The sequence below is a fragment of the Myotis nattereri genome (genome assembly GCF_964212035.1).
Source record: "Myotis nattereri genome assembly, chromosome: 3".
NCBI classification, from domain to species: Eukaryota; Metazoa; Chordata; class Mammalia; order Chiroptera; family Vespertilionidae; genus Myotis; species Myotis nattereri.
Window position 1 is genome coordinate 202,721,536 of NC_138077.1, and position 15,208 is coordinate 202,736,743.

Sequence of the window (15,208 nt, forward strand, 5' to 3'; positions counted from 1 at the left end):
CTTATCCATTCGTGGATTTCTGGGTTGCTTCCACTTTTTGGCTGCTGTGAATAATGCCGCTATGGACGTGGGTGTGCAAATATCTCTTCAAGACCCTGCTTTCAGTTCTTTGGGATATATATGCCCAAGTGGAATTGCTAGAGCGACTTACCCATTTTTTAAAAGTTCACATCTGGACGTAACCAGTTTGGCTCAGTGGACAGAGTGACGGCCTGTGGACTGAAGGGTCCCAGGTTCGATTCCGGTCAGGGGCATGTACCTTGGTTGTGGGCACATCCCCGGTGGGGGTTGTGCGGGAGGCAGCTGATCGATGTTTCTCTCTCATTGATGTTTCTAACTCTCTATCCCTCTCCCTTCCTCTCTGTAAAGAATCAATAAAATATATTTAAAAAAAAAAAAAAGTTCACATCTGGCCCTGGACGGTGTGGCTTGGTTGGTTGAGCACTGTCCCATGCACCAAAGGGTTTCCGGTTCCATTCTGGGTCAGGGCACAATCCTGGAGGTGGGCTGGGGGGGGCGGGGGGGGGGGGCGGGGAGGGCTGTTTAGGAGGCAGCCGATCTAGGTGTCTCTCACATTCTCTCTCTCCCCCTCTCCCTTCCTCTCTCTCTAAAACTAATAAAACATATTTTAAAAACCAATCAATAAAAGTTGACATCTGACTTTACAGAGTGGGGACCCTAATCAATATTAAATAGTAAGTCAAACAAAGTTATCCTCCCCAAAAGCATCAGGTGACAAACAGGTGGGCCAGTTAGATAATATTCTAGTATTACTGTCAACAAACTTGCTGTAAACTTTTAGCCTTATTTCCAAATTCTGGATAATTTTTATTTGCAGTCTCCCTCACTATGAGGATAGGGACTGTGTGACTGGGTATTTTACTCTCAGTGGCTAGCTAGGCCCTTAAGTACTGTTGATTGAATGAAGTATCGCTAAGGCCTACATCACTTGGCTGTTATGAGGACATTATGAGATGTTGCTTGCAAACTGCCTGTCAAAGTCTGGCACATAGTGGCTGCTTAAGACATAGGAGTACTTAATATTATTGTTATGCAACAACTGGGGGCTGGGGGAGGGGGATGGTCATGACTCGGAGGAGGGGCAGCCTTGACTCCTGGTATGGGGGCAACTGTCCTAGAGGGGGGACTGAGGCTCGGTCTTGGGGCCTGGGTGCCACCAAGCTAGAATGCTGGGAGACCTAATGTCTTTTTTTAGGACTCTCCACCAGATACTTGATTCCTCGGGCACCATAGGAGCATTGGTGGCTTGGATGATCAGCTATAAGCCAGCCTTGTTTGGGTTCCTCTTCCTCCTGCTATTGCTTAGCAACTGGCTGGTCAAGTATGAATTCAAGCCTACCCCCGCAGAGACCCAGCAGGTGAGCAAGAGGAGCCTTAGCTTCAGTTGAAGGTGATGGGATATTCACAGGTAGTCTGGGGTCTGGGGGACGGGGGGGGGGGGGGGGGATTGGGGGGTAGGTAGTGGGGGGGTGGCAGGATAACGGGGCAAGGCTGAGGCACCCACATCTCTAAGTCTTTGCTCTGCAGCTCACCCTTCACAAGGCTAGGAAGTCGGGACCACCCTAGACTCTGCCACTTCATGTTTGACGTCAACATGCTTTGGCAACGACAACACTCACTTTAAAGGAAAACATGAAATTGGATGAACTAAAGACACGTGTATAACATAGATACATCGCTAAAATATAATAATGAAGATAGGAGAGATGTACATGAATTATGACATATTTTATATGGTTCAAAAACAATACCCTATCTTGTTTCTGAACGCACATTTTTTAAATTTAATTCTTTATTGTTCAAAGTATTACATATGTCTCCTTTTCCCCCCATTGACCTCTCCCCAGCTGCTCCCACCCCCCAGCACATGCCCTCACCCCTCTACTGTCTGTGTTCATTGATTATGCTTATATACATGCATATGAGTCCCTTGGTTGATCTCTTACCCCTCCCCCCCACCCCCTACCCCCCAAAAGCACATGTTTAGTGAAAGTACATTAAGGCAGGATTTTTCAACTTCCACATGGAAAAAGTAAACTCTGGATTCAGGATTGCAGTTGAGATGCGTTCAGGGAGGGAGGGAGACACTCTAGGAGAGGGAGCAACAATTGCATTTGTGATGTTTTACTTCTTACACTAGTGTGGAGATGTGGGTATTTGCTGTAATATTTACTTTTTTGTGTGTCTGAAAGATTTAATTTTTAAAGGGTTGGAAAGACCAGGAATTTGTAGTTGAATCCAAAATAGAACAGCTAAAGTATTATTGCTCTGGGTGAGGGGGCAGATGAGGACGATAGAGACAAGAGCGTGTCCTGAGACGCTGAGACTGGGCAGCAGAGACTTCGCAGGGCCTGAGGAACTCTCAGCGCCCTGAGGGAATGCACAGCCCTGGAGACAGATACATTTGGGTTAAAGGTTTTATGTTCTTCTATGAACCAGAGGGAACTGTGGGTCCTGGGGGTGTGGGGTCTCTCCTGCAAGCTGGATGATGCTGAGCCCCCATTCTCTCACCCACACGATGCTCTCCTGGCGGGCTGGCTGTGAGAATCCATTAAGGTGACAGTTATATATCACCCGGCAGGGGAAGGGGGGACCTCTCGTTATTAACCAACCTCCCCTCTTTTCCTGCTGGCGGGAGCTTAGGAAAAGACAGAGAAACGAAAGACCCCCGAAGCCGAACCCAAATGCAACGCCATGAGCACGAGAGAAGTCGAGAGACTGCACGCCTGCTTTGCCCTCCAGGACAAGATCCTTGAACGGCTTATGTTCAGTGAAATGAAGCTGAAGGTCTTAGAAAATCAGATGTTCATCGTTTGGAATAAAATGAGTCACCACAAGCGGTCGAGCGGTCAGCAGATGTTTGCCGAGAGGAAGCACAGACCGAGGAGACAGGAGTCCCCCTTCTCTATCTACTCGGAGTGCACGACCAATTCCCCCTGAGGGCGGAGGCTGGGGTGGGCGGGCTTCTTCTGGTGTTACCTTTACTCAGTAAAACCCCATCAGAGACTATTGGATTTTCTTAGTAAATCACACTGGAGAGGATGATTGGGCGCTGAAAGGTCACCTCCGGAAAAGCAATCTACTCACCAGGCCAGCCAGACAGCATCCCATGACACAACCTGACGGCTCTAGAACCCAGCCCTTCCTCCCCGTCAGTTGGACCACCCGACCCTGGTTCAGGGCGCTATTTATCTGCTCACCTTGAGTCTCCCAAGGGTCTCCCCACTGCTGTCCCACCCTCCGATCTCAACCTCACTCTGCACCCAGAGGCCAGAGCAAGCCCTGCCAGGCCAGGCTCTGAGTGTGTTCATTGCCTGTTCTCAAGCCAACGCCTCCCCATGGTTGACAGAATAAAACCCACACTCCCTACTTGGTGTTCAGGCGCTCCATGATCTTATCCCCTTTCCAGGCTCTTCCCCGCGCCCCCCTCCCCCCCCCCTGCATTTCTCACCCTCACACGCTTTATACTCTATGCCAAAGTACCCTAAACATCAGTCATTAGGGTACCACCTTTGTGATTGTTGCCATAGTCATGAGTCACCTGAATGTTTAACTCAACATTGTCCCTTTAAAAGGGCTATTTTTCCTTAAATAAATGTATCTGTAAAGGAACATAGTAATCAAGGTAAATAATTTATTTGTAAATTAAAAACAGCATCATTTGCCTGAAATAGACCTTAACTGTCAAAATAGAGACAATGGAAACTAAGTGATGTTATTAAGAGTCAACCAGAGCTGGGTTGCCTTCTGATGGATCTGAACCTGTGAATTTCGGGTTGTAAAAAAGGAGATTTAGCAAGTGTTAGTGCTTAAAAGAGATGCTAGCACCAAGCTGAGACTCTTCCCCATAGGAGATTGGAAAGGGCAGCACTACCTCACTGTGACTTCGTGCCTTGTTGGTGTCCTACTTAAAATCACCTCTCTCCCACGAGTCTCGGGAACTCTGACCAAACCAGATGACTGGCCGTCCCCCAGCTGCATCCACATCTCTGCGCACAGGGTTTCGTCCCCTGGAAGCCCTTTTCTTCCCGTTCTGCTGTTACAATTCTTCACTTCTTCCAAAGCTAACACCGCCAGGAGGCTGCCTTCAACCCAGCTGTGCCGAATCTCTTTCCTTAGCACTCTCCTGGCATTGTATCTGTACTTCTACAGCGGAACGTGCCACAACCCGCTGACACTTGATTTGTACAGATTTCTATATCCCCTCCTCACCCTCTGACTTGTTTATAGATGCTTGAGGGCAAGCACAGCATCTGGCTCATCTGTATATCTCCCCATAGCACCTAATACAGTGGCTTGTATACATTCATTCTATATAATAAAAGCCTAATATGCTAAGTGTCCTGTTGCCCAGTCATCTGTTTAACCAATCAAAGTGTAATATGCTAATGATATGCTACAGCCGCTCAACCACTCGCTATGACGTGCACTGACCACCAGGGGGCAGACGCTCCAACTGATAAGTTAGCTTGCTGCTGGGGTCCGGCCGATCGGGACTGAGCGAGACAGGCTGGACATGCCCTGTAGCCCTCCCATGGTCCCTCCCCGGCTGGCCCACCTCCTACATCCCTTCCCAGCCCTAATCATGCACTGGTGGGGTCCCTCAGCCTGGCCTGCACCCTCTCGCAATCCGGGACCCCTCAGGGGGGCACATTGACTGTCAGGTAGTTCCATCCTATCTAATAATAGACAAACATGGTAATTAACCGTACCTCCGACACGCTTCCCATTGGCTAATCAGGGCGATATGCAAATTAACTGCCAACCAAGATGGCGGCCGGCAGCCAGGCAGCTGAAGCAAACAGGAGGCTTGCTTGCTCCAGTGAAGGAGGAAGCCAAGGTTCCCCGCCTGCCACTGCTGGGCTCTGAGCTTGCACTCTAAGAAACTATGTTGCAATTATAGAAGCTAAACAATCCCCATGCTTTCAGCCAGCCGGCTGAGCTGGAATTGCAACAGTGTTTCAATTATAGAACCCAAACAAACCAGATACCTGCTTTCAGCAGCCAAGGTCTCAGAGCTGGAGCCGAGCCTCAGAGCTAAAGCCGGCTCTCAGTTCCAGTGACAACCATAGAAGGTAAATAAATCCCAGAATAAAAAAAAAAAAAAAAAGTAAAAAAGGAGAGGTTGGGAGCTTCAGTCACCTGCCAGCCTGAAAATGGCCTTCAGCCCCTCACCCAGACTGGCCAGGCACCCCAGTGGGGACTCCCACCCTGAAGGGGGTGTGACCAGCTGCAAACAGCCATCAGCCCCTCATCCAGGCTGGCCAGGCACCCAAGTGGGACCCCCACCCTGATCCAGGATACCCTTCAGGGCAAACCAGCCGGCCCCCACCCGTGCACCAGGCCTCTATCCTATATAGTAAAAGGGTAATATGCCTCCCAGCACCGGGATCAGTGGAGCAGTGAGGCCTCCCAGCACCGGGATCAGCGGAGCCGCGAGGCCTCCTGGCACCAGGATCGGCGGAGCCTCCTAGCACCAGGATCAGCTGAGCAGCGAGGCCTCCTGGCCCCTGGAGCAGTGTGACAGGGGGCAGCGCCCAAACCCCCTGATCGCCCTGCGGCTCTGTGTGTGACAGGGGACGGGGCCACAACCTCCCTATCCGCCCTGCTCTTTTCGTGACAGGGGAAGGCACCCCAACCCCCTGATTGGCCCTGCTCTGTGCCTGATAGAGGGGAGCTCCCCAACCCCCTGATCGGCCCTGCTCTGTGTGTGACAGGGTACGGAGCCCCAATCCCCCCATGGGCCCTGCTCTGTGTGTGACGGGGTGGAGCTGCAACCTCCCCATTGGCCCTGCCCTGAGTGTGACGGGGGGAATGCCCCAACCCCCTGATCGGCCCTGCTCTGTGGGTGACGGGGCGGCACCCCAACCCCCTGATCCGCCCTGCTCTGTGTATGACAGGGGGCGGTGCCCTAACTCCCTTATCGGCCCTGGTCTGTGCATGACAGGGGGTGGCGCTGCAACCTCCCCATCGACCCTGCCTTGAGTGTGACAGGGGGCGGCACCCCAACTCCCCAATCGGCCCTGCTCTGAGCCCGACCAGGGGCTGCACCTAGGGATTGGGCCTGCCCTCTGCCACCCGGGAGTGGGCCTACGCCAGCAGGTCGTTATCTCCCGAGGGGTCCCAGACTGTGAGAGGGCACAGGCCGGGCTGAGGGACCCCCCCACCCCACCGAGTGCACAAATTTTGGTGCACTGGGCCTCTAGTCTCTTCCACCAAACAGGTACCACCTAGACTTTTAAGGCTCTGATGAGCAATGGCTTGTATAATTCCAGCATACAATTCTCATGTGCTGGAATTTCCTGATATGATACAATATGATGATGGAACTACCTTTACAGCACTGCCTCCCAGCTGTGGGTGAACATGGAATTTGATTCAAGGTATCTGACCCACAGGCCATTGTGTCACACCTTGATGGTGTTGAGGCCCACTGGCAGAATATTGAGAAGTGCCCTTTGCATGCCCAGAGCTGTTTTGTGCTCTAGATACAAGGTCTTCCTTGCTTTCACCTTGGACACAATGCCACCTGCATATATGGGCCTTCATGATAACCCAAAACCTGTAGGCAAGGCAAAGGCACCCAGCCTCTGGTGCCACTGACAAGACATTCTTTCATATTAAGTACATGGATCTCACCACTTAATGAATGAATATTTTCCTTCCATAGATAGGTAGAACCATGATCCTTACCTGCTCAGCTTTCTTGAAGGAAATTGCTATGGGGACAGCCAGGGTTCTCACTGCCATGAAGGTTATTGTGACTCAACTTAGGTTATTCTGGATAACCACACAGCTTTGGACTATTTGCTGACCAGGCAGGGAAACAGCCACATTGGCCAATATCCCATGGTGCTTCTGGATTAACAGCATCAGCCAAGTCAAGAAGCCCAGGCAGCTACTGCAGGAGCAAGTCCAATGTCTTCAGGCATCTCCTCTCTCTGAACTTGGGGCTCTTTCCCAGGCTTGGCAGGGACTCCATGGCCTGATGGCCCTGGCCTCCACCATGGGCTTCCCTCTTCACTGTCTCTCCAGCAATGCCCACAACCAGTGGAAGTCCCAATATAAGCCCAGGTGATTCATTCCTTTTTTTTTTTTTTTTTATTTTATTCTATCCCTATTGATTTCTACCTCTACTGGGCAGGGTGTGTTTGATGAGCCCCTAGGTCAGGGAATGGATCTTGGAAGAGCCTGAAGGCTCACTCCATATTCTAGCAATGAGACAGCAGGTAAGCACCAGAGGGGGCTCCCTCCCCCCAAAGCAGAAATGATTCCACATGGTCTCCACTTCCCAGGGTCTCCAGGTGCCCTAAGCACTGCAAGCAATTCCCCTGGTGCCTCAGCTCAGACCAGTTTTTCTTGACTTGCAAGACCGACTTCCCACTTGCTATAAAGAAGCAGACTGATGAGAGGGCGTGGGATGGGAGTTCCTCTCCTGGAGCACGCCCCAGGGTGTTTCCAGCCACGCCCTGACCCCACACCTCTTTCCATATGATGATGGGAGGTTGGACAGAGAACCCAACGTCTCATTCACTGCCTCCCTCTGCTTCTAAGTTTCCCCAGGGAAGCCCTTGCTGGTGTTTTCTGATTTCTCTTTGAGCCTTTGTGGCCCTTGCCCTCACTCAGGACTCACACCTCGGGACCTCGGGGCTCAGTCCTCGGATCCCTCCTTTACTCCATCTCACACCCATGCATGGTGATGGCTTTAAATGTCATCGACTGTTACATGCCAGTGATGTTCTAAGGAGTATCTTTGATACAGATCTCTAAGCTAGGCACAGTCTCATCCTAAGGCCTCTGCATTGGATGTTCCCCCCACCATGGATGCTCTTCCTCTGCTGTCTGAATATCTCACTCCCTTTCTTCCTTGAGCTGATCTGTTAAATATTTCTTTCTCGATGAGGCCACCCTGACTGCCCAGTTTAATATTTGTAACCTGCCCCTCTTATCTGGCTCTACTTATTTTTCCATAGCAGGTGTCACTTTCTAACATACCACTTAGCTTATTTATTGTTAGAAATACAGCGAGCCCCCAATATCAGGGGTCCTGGTAGAACACAAAGCATACTTGGGAGCCAGCCAGCAAGGCAAATGTCTTTACTCCTGCAGGGGGTGTGCAGGCACAGGGTCTGGGAGTATGATGCACACACTGAGCGGGTGGTCTGCTCAGGCTTTTATGCCTGATGTATGTGATCTGTCCCTCACTCTTGATTGGTCACAGAGCTTAGGCTCACACTCTTGTGCGATTGGCTAATTTAAAAGAAGGGGTGGACCTTTGCCACTTCAAAATGGCAGCCCTCAGGGGAGCTGCAAGTCACTTGACCCAAAATGACGGCTGCCTAAACTTCCTTCTTCTTTTTTTTTTTTTAAACTTCCTTCTTTGACAGAAAACGTACTTGTTTATTCTCACAATTCCCCCCTTTTTTATTTAACTCTTTTCTTCAAACTTGGCTAACATTCGTTGACGCTCCTGCTCTGCAGTGTCTAGGACAGTGATGGTGAACCTTTTGAGCTCGGCATGCCAGTGTTTTGAAAAACCCTAACTTAACTCTGGTGCCGTGTCACATATAGAAATTTTTTTGATATTTGAAACCATAGTAAAACAAAGACTTATATTTTTGATATTTATTTTATATATTTAAATGCCATTTAACAGCCAAAACCGGTTTGGCTCAGTGGATGGAGCGTCGGCCTGCAGACTGAAGGGTCCTGGGTTTGATTCCGGTCAAGGGCATGTACCTTGGTTGCAGGCATATCCCTGGTGGGGGATGTGCAGGAGGCAGCTGATCGATGTTTCTCTCTCATCGATGTTTCTAGCTCTCTATTTCTCTCCCTTCCTCTCTGTAAAAAATCAATAAAATATATTAAAAAAAAGAATACTTTAAAATCTTTATTAAAAAAAATAAAAAAATAAAAAAAAGTAAATGCCATTTAACAAAGAAAAATCAACCAAAAAACTGAGTTCGCGTGTCACCTCTGGCACGCGTGTCATAGGTTCGCCATCACTGGTCTAGGAGAAGATTATTTTGCTGTTGGGTCAATGTGGTTTCAATTAACTTTAGATAAGACCTCTCAAACATGGGATGATATAACATCCACTACTGTCATTCCCTTCCATTCTCCAAACCATGGCTAAATCAGAGAAAGGATCCTCAATCCCAGGATTCTCAGCTAACTTGTTAGCTAGAGTTGTTAATCCCTGTAGGGCCTTCGGGATGGTTCTGTCTGGAGCTGTGTTGTCAGGGATGAATGTAAAACACTCCCCCCACCCAACATTACACATATTCCTCCTTTTCTGCCAGAATCATATCCAAGGCCAATCTATTTTCCCACGTCATCCTGCAGGTGGCATATAGTTGTTCAGGTATACCTTTCACTGAGTCTTGAGTATAGTTAGCAATCCTTTGCTGGTTATAGTAAATACTAGTGGCCCGGTGCATGGATTTGTGCACATTGAAAGCAAATTAATTAGAAAAAATAACAACATGATATAACAACATCAAAGACATGACATAAAAACAACATTGATAAAAACAATGACTGACAAATTGATTAAACTTATTCTAATATCTCCCTGTACACCACATTAAGAGTAAAAACACTTTCAGAGTGCTTGACTAATTTCCCTTGTGATGAAGCATTTACAACTTTAACTTTAACATCACATGCTCTTCGAACGCAAGAGAAAGAAACATATAACTGACCGTGTCCAAAAACGGGTTCAGGTAGGAATATTCCTACTCTGTCTAGATTGGTGCCAGCGAGGGCTTTATATGTATTGTGCATGTGCGAGTCAACGTTTATTTTTATTTTTATTGATTTTTTTACAGAGAGGAAGGGAGAGGGATAGAGAGTTAGAAACATCGATGAGAGAGAAACATAGATCAGTTGCCTCCTGCACACCCCTTACTGGGGATGTGCCCGCAACCAAGGTACATGAATTTGTTTCCCATCCTCAGAAAGTCCCTTGTGACTATGTGCTCCACCTCCCATACTGGAGTTTTCTCGCACTGTGCTCAATCCTCCATATTGGAGATGTCTCATACTCTCCAAGATCTGCTTCATCCCTCTCTGGTTGCTTCCCTTGTGGGAGAATAGAACTGTAGATCAGAACTCTGCACTCGCTTTATGTCCAAGATACATCCCAGTCACATATGCCCGACCTCTGAGTAGTACAATCACCAAAGTAGTACTCAATCTAATTCCCCGCCTTGGCTCATGCATGAGGTTACCTGATTGCCATGGTTCTTGCTTGTTTGGGCCCTTCCCATGTTGCTGGCTGACTCTCGATCCAGAGCTCATAGTTGGCCTGGGGGGAGGGGTGGTAATGGCTGTCCCTCCTCAATGAGGCCGCTGCAACTAGGCAGCAGGGTGCACCTCCTCAACTGAGGGCTCCAATTGTCCTCTGTAGAGACAAATGGAATCCTGGACGAGCCCCCAAATTGTTAGCACTAAGGCGAGCCCCCAAAATCATGGGTCCTGGTAGAACACAAAGCATACTCAGGAGCCAGACAGCAAGTGAATATCTTTACTCCTTCAGGAGGGTGTGCACCCACATGGTCTGGGAGCATGTGCACACTGAGAGGGCGTCCGCTCGGGCTGACTCACACGATCTGTCCCTCACTTGTGATTGGTCACAGAGCTTAGGCTCACACTCTTGTGCGATTGGCTAATTTAAAGGAAGGGGTTGACCTTTGCCATTTCAAAATGGCAGCCCCCAGGGGAGCTGCAAGTCACGTGAGCCAAAATGGCGTGTGCCTAAACTCCCTTCTTTGACAGAAAAGATTACTTGTTTATTCTCACATTTATTATGCTGCTCCTACTAGAATGTAAGCTCTGTGAGGTCAGGGATCTCTGTCAGCGTTGTTCACTCAGATATCTCAAGCACCTAGAACAGTGCTCAGCACTCAGTAGGTGCTCCGTACGTACGAGTTGACAACGGATATATGTTGTTATGTCTGCTTTGCCATCATGTCCTCCCTCAGGCCCAAGTGTGACCCCTGGCATATGGAAGGCCCTCAAAAAGTCATATAGAAAAGTGGCCACATGGTGATTGAGTCAACGGGTTTGTGAGCAAACAGATCAATTAGTGACCCAATCAGAGCCTGACTGGGGAAAATGCTAAGTAGCTTCATAGATTCTTTAGGAGAGACGTTTTCCTTTTTAAAGTTTAATTTGTCCTTGATATCTTTTCAGCCACATTCTTCTTTCTGAACAGTCCTGATGCTGAGGGCGGGGACAGTCATTTTCTCTCTCTGGGAATGTTCTGGAGTGAACTGGGGACAAAAGAGTGACCTTGAAATAGTCTGGGAAGCAGCCACATCGAGAGGTAGAGCTTAGAAGAAAGAGCTCAGGTGAGGGGCAAAGAGAGGAACCAAACAGGAGTCTCGGAAGTCGCGTCCACTTGAACTTGGGAACCTTCTAACCTTCTGTGTTACAGTCAGTGTAGCAGTTCTGCTCCTAGTTCTGAAACCTGGACATCTTCCCCAGATAAGAGAAATCAGAAAACACCACAAAGAAGGATGGGACCATTGGCATGAGTTCTGAAACCGGAAGAAGAGGTGGAGAGAAGGAAACAGCGTGGGAGTGAGAAGAGCAGGCAAGAAGAGAATGGGAAAGGTGGGGAGAGGAAAGGGAGAAAAAGCAGGAGAGAAGGAGAGATGGAGAGAGGGCACGAGAGACGAAGAGATCCTCGGGAGCCTGAGAGGAGAGGGAAACACACCGCCGGTAACAATAGTGGCTATTGTTTATGGAGCACGTGCTGTGAGCCAGCCTGGCACCGTGTGCTTTACGTGTCTTAGCTCATATAATCCTTGCTCCCACCCATGGGTGCAAGTTCTGTTTCATTACCCTCATTTACAGATGAGCACATTGAGGTCCAAGTGAAGCCAAGAAATCCGACCCAAGTCACATCTATATCTGTATATCTCGATATCTCTCTGTCTCTATCTCTATCTCTATCTCTATCTCTATCTCTATCTCTATCTCTATCTCTATCTCTAAAAGCCTAAGTAACCGAACAACCCGACTGAACAACCGGTCCCTGTGACGTACACTGACTACCAGGGGGCAGACACTCAACACAGGAGCTGCCCCCTGGTGGTCAGTGTGCTCCCACAGCAGGAGTGCCACTCAGCTGACTGGCAGGCACCAGACGCCTGGCTCGCAGCTGGTGAGCGCAACTTTGGCGGCGTGAGCCTCTCCCGCCTCCGAGGCAGTGCTACTGAGCGGTGGTGGCGGCAGGTGCAGCGGAACCGGGATGAGCCAGCCTGCAGGGATCGGGCCGAAGACAGCAGTCCAACATCCCCCGAGGGGTCCCGGATTGCGAGAGGGCACAGGCCAGGCTGAGGGACCCTCCGGTGCACGAATCGAATCATGCACAGGGCCTCAAGTAAGTAATAAGTGGTGGAGCTGGGATCTGAACTCTGGCAGTCTGACTCAAGGGTCCATCGTTGAGGTTTAGTCTCTGAAGTCCAGTCCACTTGAACTTGGAAACCTTCTAACAGTCTTTGTAACCATCAGTGTAGCAGATAAGGATTATGATTTTTCCAAAGAGCAGTAAGCAGCCACTGAAGGTTCTTTAAGCAAAGGACTCATATGACCTCTCAGCTCTAGGGAAGATGAGTAACTCCTTCCTCTCCTGAGGGGCAGTTGTGGAAATTATCTTTGTTCATGGAGGGAAAAAGTCCTTGGACAAATGCCTGGAGGAAGAGCACTCAAGGAATAAATTCTTCAGAGGAGGTGGCTCCAGTAGCTACACATGGGTATCTACTGCCACCGTGTGGCCGCTTTCCTATATGACATGCTATGGATTTTAGCTAAAATCGGGTCTGGGCAGTGAGAAATGGTTTCATTGGGGCTGGAGCCAGGGGCAAAGGGCAAGCTCCCACAGAGGAGCGGTGTCCTGGGGGTGAGGTTTGATCTGAAGAGGTGCAGAACCCTGAAGGGGATTGGCGGGTCCAGACATTCAGCCTTGGTTTGGTGACCCAAACCAAAACGAGAAGCAGTCCTTGCTGTAGAGCAGTGGTCGCCAACCTTTCAGACCTCATGGACCACCAGTGGTCCGCTGACCACAGGTTGGCAACCACTGCCCTAGAAGACCTCCTCGTCTAATGGGGAGACATCATGGGAGATGCATTTGTGTCCCGGAATCAGCGAGGACTCCTGGGTCCAAATCCCAGTCCTGCCACTTCCTGGGACCTCACTTCCCAGAGCATCAGTTTCCTCAGATGTAAAATGGGCACAGAATAGACCTGCCCCTGGGGATTGTTGGGACATTGTCACCACTCAGTATGTGGCCTACAGGCAGGCTGCCCAGGCTGCTCTGAGCCTCAGGAAAGAGGAGCCAAGCAGCCAGGTGCAATGGAAAAAACCTGGATCCCAGCTCCATCGCTGTCACCTTCCCTCGCAGAGCAGCCATACAAGGCGAAGTTTGGATAAAACCACTCAGCTCTCTTCTCACTCTAATTGATCCATCCTCTTTCCAGGACAGCCACAGGGGGTTATAGAAGAAGATCCAGAAAGCTTGCCTCTACCCATTCACATACCCACCCTGAGCATCAGCAAAACAGAGATAAGAATTCAAGCTCCATCCAACCACAAGGTGCCTGGGAGGCAACAACAGTGATGATGTGGGAGCTGGTGCAACCTGCGAACTGCAGAGCCGCGCTCCTCCCAGGGTGGTCCACGGACCAGTATCGACATCACTTGGGCTGTTGTGAGAAATGTAGCCTCTCCTGTACCATCTGACCCACTGACTCAGAACCTGCAGTTGAACTCAATCCCTAGGCCTCTGGTCGGCAAACTGCGGCTCGCGAGCCACATGTGGCTCTTTGGCCCCTTGAGTGTGGCACTTCCTGAGCCTTAGGAGTACCCTGATTAAGTTAATAACAATGTACCTACCTATATAGCTTAAGTTTAAAAAATGTGGCTCTCAAAAGAAATTTCAATCGTTGTACTGTTGATATCTGGCTCTGTTGACGAATGAGTTTGCCGACCACTGGCCTAGGCGATTCCTACACACATTGAAAATGAGCTGGACACACACTGGTCTGCGGCAGTGGCTCTCAACCTTGACCACACCGTAGAATTACCGAGGGGTCTTCAAAAATTGTGAAGCCCAGGTGGCACTCCAGGGGGTCTCTGGGGTTGGGACCAGGCCGCGGAGGTCTGAAAAGCTCTCCAGTGTAAACAGTATCACAAATGGAGCCACTTTAAAATGCCAGAGCTGCCTTACATCGCAGAGGAACTGCCTTCACCTCGGACCTTGGAATGTTAAAAACAGGGCACAATGACCTTGGGGTGGGACCTAAGCGACCTTGTGCCTTGCAGAAGGACATGTGCAATGATGATAAGACGGCAGTTATGACGACTAGATGATCAGTGGCCCGGAAATGAAAACCATTGTTTAGAATTAACATCGCCGTGTTCTATCATCTGCGCCAACAGAAAGGTCTTCATTCTACTGGTGCGATTTCCCCCTTCCTTTTCTCATAAATACCCATTGCCTTTGCCCTTTTTAAAAAAATTATGTTTATTGATTTCAGAGAGGAAGGGAGAGGGAGAGAGAGAGAAACATCAATGATGAGAGAGAATCATTGATTGGCGGCCTCCTGCATGACTGGGGATCAAGCCTGCCACCCAGGTGTGTGCCCTGACTGGGACTCGAACTGTGACCTCCTGGTTCCTAGGTCGATGCTCAACCACTGAGCCACCATGGCCGGGTACCATTGATTTTTTTTTTTTTAAGAGAGTGAAAGGAAGGGGGAAAGACACACAGAGAAACATCAGTGTGAGAGACATCAATTCCCGCAAGCTCCCTTGACCAGAATTGAACCTGTGACCCTTCGGGTTGCATTGAGGAAAACTGTCTGGGCTTATCTCCGTTTTATAGATGAAGACACAAAGAAGGCATGACTTACCCAAGGCCACACAGGCAGGGACAGAACTGGGATTTGAACCGAGTCATTTGAATGTTTAACAACTAGGCTTGCCCGGGCCCGGTAGCTCTGTCGGTTAGCGTGCTGTCTTGATACGCCAAGGTTTTGAGTTTGATCCCTGGTTAGGGCACATACAAAGAGCACACAATGAACGCATAAATCAGTGGAACAACAAGCAGTGTTTCTCCTTCCCCACCCCCCCTCTCGCTCTCTCTCTAAAAATCAATTAATAAAAACACAAATGAAAC

The 15,208-nt window shown here is 49.4% G+C and overlaps 1 protein-coding gene across 1 annotated transcript; it reads left to right on the top strand.

The window, feature by feature from the left end:
• Positions 1–1,086: 1,086 nt before the first annotated feature.
• TEX46 (testis expressed 46) lies at positions 1,087–2,961 on the top strand (the record flags this gene model as incomplete). The annotated part of the gene is made up of 3 exons (XM_081086108.1): positions 1,087–1,118; positions 1,217–1,379; positions 2,764–2,961. The coding sequence occupies 3 exons, from the start codon at positions 1,087–1,089 to the stop codon at positions 2,959–2,961; spliced, it is 393 nt and encodes a 130-aa protein (XP_080942234.1).
• Positions 2,962–15,208: the final 12,247 nt, after the last annotated feature.